Genomic DNA, 5,286 nt, shown 5'->3' on the forward strand with positions numbered 1-5,286 from the left:
AATACAACTACGTTCTTGTTCAACTCTGGAAGCTATTATTCAACGTTTGATCAACTCAGGTGTTGTATAAGAGCTCCCAATGGTTTGTTTTGATGCGTTTATTTCACGTTCTATATAGCTCTTGTCAATCAGTTTAACAAAGGTGCTATAAAAGTTATCGTAGGTCTTATAAAGCATATAGTTAAACCGAACGTAAACAATCATTTAAGAGTGCTCCAACAGCTCTTAAAACTTTTAATCAAATGGCAATACAACTACATTCTTGTTCTCTAGTTCCTGGTTTCCGGATCATTGAGTTTTATGCGTACAACATATTACATCGTGATGAAGTTTGATTCTAATGTAACGTTAGGTTCTGTTGTCGTTGGATGTATTCTGATGTCAAATTTTACATCGTCAAGACGTTTGATTCTGATGTAACGTTTGAGGCTAATGTATTTTTATGTACTTGGACGTCACACTGAAGTCTGAATACATTAAGGGTACCGCAATATACGTTAAAATTTAATGTATTGAAGATGTCTGCTGATGTTTCCTACATTACAATTTCTATTCGGGTTGTTACATTAGTCTATTTGAAAAGTGACGCGAGAACTGTCAAAAAAGTTTAGCCGATTATCCTCGCGATGAACACGTAACACTGAGTTCATTCGTGACGTCACCCTGCAGAACCTAATCATCCTAATTGCTCCGCTCTCCTGTTAAATTTCCATGAGTGCATAGAATTTTTTGCGTTTAATCGTCTTTTTCTATCTAGCACACAGGGATGACTGGATGGTTTGTTTTCCCACTAATCTGTTTCCCTCTTGCTCGCACTCTTTCAATTTAAATGGTACATGCGTGTGCACCGAGTAAACGTTAAAAAGCTCTATTGACGAGTGCACGGATGGATTTAAGTTCACTCACTCGACTAAAAGTGACACAACAACGGGGCCCTGTTTACTAAAAATGAACACATGTGTTCATTTTTAGTAAACAGGGCCCCGCTGTTGTGTCACTTTTTGTCGAGTGAGTGAACTCAAATTCATCCGTGCACTCGTCAATGAACAACTCAAATCCATCGGTGCAGTCGGTGCAGTCCGCAGGTGCAGTACAAATCCATCTTGTTGCCTTCAAATCTACCCCTTGTTGCGTGTTGCGCATCTCCCTTATCTGTCAAAATATGCGTTTTGCGTTTCCGTCGGCGCACTCTTCACTCCTACACGTAACTGCTGCTGTATCGCTCACTCTACCGGCAAAATCCGACTGGAACACCGACTGCTAAGATCGAACCGCTTTTCAGCTCTCATACTCGTTCGCTCGATTCAACCGCGACGTCCATCTTTCCGAGTCGCAAGAAGAAAGTGTCACTCTTGGGTGTTGTAAAGTTCGAACTACAGCCGTCGAAGAACCAGGAAGGAAGCAAAAACTACCCCTTCGAAGATGTCGATGATCTCTGCCCGTTTGGCCGCTCAGGTGGCCCGCCAGCTGCCGAGAACCGCTAGCCAGGTAAGGGTAGAAGCTGGAATTTTCGGTCTGTTCTTATCTTTTTTCGCTCCCCACCGTCGCCGTAATGGAGGCTGCTCGACGTCGCAGAAATTGGTGACATAATCAAACCGGGAAAAACGGATTAGAGCCGATTGGAGGTGATTTTTACCTTCGGAATAGTGGAGAAATTAATCTGGCAGTACTGCAAAACCCAAGGGTGGAGATTTTGCTGGAAATTTGCACAATTTGCTGTGACTTGGCTGGATTTTCTTCGGAGCCGGGGTGATTGTTATGTAACCTCACCCAGAATTGAAATAGGTGGAAGTGTAAAATTTTATGCCGCTGGAAGAAATTCAAGTGCAAACGAACGGTGTCGATTGATATGACAGGAAAATGGAAAAAGCAAATTTCGAAACGAACAAATTTTAAGACCCTATTATTATAATAGACTTGAGTAATTGAAAAGTGTAGGGTTACTTGTTTTTTCTATGTGTTAATTCTTAAAGAATGTTATTTTTTCTCGTCATGATTAAGGATTACGTTTGACTAGGTAAATTACAATTACAAGCAAATATTAATATACGTTTCTTAAAACGAAGGCATTCTTTTATTAAGTTGTGTTACGTTGAAGTAGTGAATCAAGAGCCAACCATTTATGTAACGGGCGAAGAATGCGTACTCAAATGACACATTTAAGCAAAAAAGTTATATTTACGATATTTTTGTATCTTATATAACAATCAAAATTGAGTAACACCGTGGTCCGCTGCCCAAACAAATCTTGAAATAGGTATCATTTTCATGAAGTTAAAATCGATCACTATAGAAAAATCAGTTCAAAATTCTCTCCAAGCATATATTGCGCAATATGATTGTTTAATTTCTATTACTGTAATTATAGTATACCATCAAAAATTGCAATAACTAAGTTTTTTATTAACATTTTAAATGTCTCTTTTCTCATTATTTGTAGATCGCCAAGATCGCCGTGCCAGCTGTGACGGTTGCTGCCCGCAATTTCCATGTTTCCACTGGTAACCGTGGTGCGGAGATCTCTTCCATCCTGGAGGAAAGAATCCTCGGATCGGCCCCGAAAGCTGATTTGGAGGAAACTGGACGCGTGTTGAGCATCGGTGACGGTATCGCCCGTGTGTACGGTCTGAAGAACATCCAGGCCGATGAAATGGTGGAATTCTCCTCCGGTCTCAAGGTAAGTTAGGATGACTTCTTGATTCTCTAACTCCACAGACATAATACCGCTTTTCAACGATTTCAGGGTATGGCCCTTAACTTGGAACCCGACAACGTCGGTGTTGTCGTCTTCGGTAACGACAAGCTGATCAAGGAAGGTGACATCGTCAAGCGTACTGGTGCTATCGTCGACGTCCCGGTCGGTGATGAGCTGCTTGGTCGTGTCGTCGATGCCCTGGGTAATGCCATTGATGGTAAGGGTGAAATCAAGACCAACCAGCGCTTCCGTGTCGGTATCAAGGCCCCGGGTATCATCCCACGTGTGTCTGTGCGTGAACCCATGCAGACCGGTATCAAGGCCGTCGATTCGCTGGTACCAATTGGTCGTGGACAGCGTGAACTGATCATCGGTGACAGACAGACCGGGTATGTAATGGCTTGCCTTCGTCGTAAGCCTAGGCCTGCTTCTAATATACCATCCACTGACTATCAATTTTATTTATTTCGACAGAAAAACCGCTCTGGCCATCGATACCATCATTAATCAGCAGCGTTTCAACAACGGTACGGATGAGTCGAAGAAACTGTACTGTATCTACGTTGCCATCGGTCAGAAGCGTTCGACCGTGGCCCAGATCGTGAAGCGTCTGACTGATGCCGGTGCCATCAACTACACCATCATCGTCTCTGCCACCGCTTCCGATGCTGCTCCTCTGCAGTACTTGGCTCCGTACTCCGGTTGCGCCATGGGAGAGTTCTTCCGTGACAACGGAAAGCACGCTCTGATCATCTATGACGATTTGTCCAAACAGGCCGTCGCCTACCGTCAGATGTCTCTGCTGCTGCGTCGTCCCCCAGGTCGTGAGGCCTACCCTGGTGATGTATTCTACCTGCATTCGCGTCTGCTGGAGCGTGCCGCTAAGATGAACCCAACTCTGGGAGGTGGTTCCCTGACTGCCCTGCCCGTCATTGAAACCCAGGCTGGTGATGTGTCCGCCTACATTCCAACCAATGTCATTTCCATCACTGACGGACAGATCTTCTTGGAAACTGAATTGTTCTACAAGGGTATCCGACCAGCCATTAACGTCGGTTTGTCTGTATCCCGTGTCGGATCTGCTGCCCAAACCAAGGCCATGAAGCAGGTTGCCGGTTCCATGAAGCTGGAGTTGGCCCAGTACCGTGAGGTTGCTGCTTTCGCTCAGTTCGGTTCCGATCTGGATGCTGCCACCCAGCAACTGCTGAACCGTGGTGTCCGTCTGACTGAACTGCTGAAGCAGGGTCAGTACGTTCCAATGGCCATCGAAGAGCAGGTTGCCGTTATCTACTGCGGTGTCCGAGGTTACCTGGACAAGATGGATCCCACCAAGATCACTGCCTTCGAGCGGGAGTTCTTGGCCCATGTCAAGACCAACGAGAAGGCCCTTCTGAGCACGATCGCTAGCGAAGGTAAAATCTCGGATGAGACGGAAACCAAGCTGAAGAGCATTGTCACCAGCTTCATGTCTACGTTCAGCGGTTAAAAAGTGCTTTTTGTGTTAGCTTTTAAACCGAGCCGGGATTCAACAAATGCATAACCCCAGCTGCGCCTTCGTCGGATTACTAGCTTCATTTTAGTGATGCGACGGAGCTGTTAAGTTAAAACCACCATCAATACAACAAACTAGTAGGTACCATCTTACGAGCGAGCATGCCGGATAAAAGGGGAACATAGAGAATTGCGATACCAACGCCGAGAGTAAACAACTGAACCTGTGTTAAGTAAGGTAAAAACGAAAAAAAAATGAAAAATCGCAGCGACATTTATAGTAGCTCTTCAAATTGTATTAATCAACAAAAATTTACGGAGATAATAATCCTGATATCGAAATACAGTTTCCAACAATTAAACACCTCCTAGCCCATTTACCGTTGAAAGAAATACCTAAAAATTAAGAAATGTGCCCTTGGAATGTTGACCATGGAAAGTTCAGTGTGCGTCAGTTAATAGTTGTAAATATCTTATTGGCTTCGCTGCTTCCAAAACCATCGGGCATTATGGACATCTGGGCCTAACGTGACGCAAAGCCATTGAATGGTGAGTGACGTCCTCGATGTGATGGCGTCAAAAATGTCTGCCCCTTGAAACCGTCGAGAACCAATGAGAACCATTTACACGAATTTGCAAAATAAAAAAAATAAACTGTGATCGACGACGTTATTCCACAGAGGGAAATTCGATGAAGAAATCTCTCAAGGCAGTATGGTCAACTTTTCAGTATACCCTGGTATAATGTTTTTTAGCCCCTGCGCTTCTGTCAGAGAGCGTATAGGTCGTCGTTGGTCGTGGCACATTTCGAGTTTGAGAGAGTGATTGCATTTAGATAAAAAAAAAATGCAAGTACTTTCGCGGATTATGTACCCGAAGTTGCGATAGTGAAGGTAACAAGCAGACATAACACTCATAAAATGTTCATCGAAATCGCTTTTAACGGTCAATTTAAATGTTTCTTAGTTGGTTGTACCGCCTACACGCTAACTTGAAAGTACCCATTAATGGTTGAAAAAGACCCATTTTGAAGAAAAGTGGCTTAACTCATTAAATGAGTAAATTTTTTACCCATTAATTAGTATCTGTTACCCATTAAT

The 5,286-nt window shown here is 43.7% G+C and overlaps 1 protein-coding gene across 1 annotated transcript; it reads left to right on the forward strand.

The window, feature by feature from the left end:
- Positions 1-1,266: 1,266 nt before the first annotated feature.
- blw (ATP synthase subunit alpha blw, mitochondrial) lies at positions 1,267-4,548 on the forward strand. The gene is made up of 4 exons (XM_065226709.1): positions 1,267-1,488; positions 2,441-2,677; positions 2,744-3,084; positions 3,170-4,548. The coding sequence occupies exons 1-4, from the start codon at positions 1,423-1,425 to the stop codon at positions 4,179-4,181; spliced, it is 1,656 nt and encodes a 551-aa protein (XP_065082781.1). The 5' UTR covers positions 1,267-1,422; the 3' UTR covers positions 4,182-4,548.
- Positions 4,549-5,286: the final 738 nt, after the last annotated feature.

The sequence above is a fragment of the Ochlerotatus camptorhynchus genome, unplaced genomic scaffold (assembly GCF_037179485.1).
Source record: "Ochlerotatus camptorhynchus isolate MF236.1 unplaced genomic scaffold, CSIRO-AGI_Acam_v1.1 ptg000258l, whole genome shotgun sequence".
Taxonomy (NCBI): Eukaryota; Metazoa; Arthropoda; class Insecta; order Diptera; family Culicidae; genus Ochlerotatus; species Ochlerotatus camptorhynchus.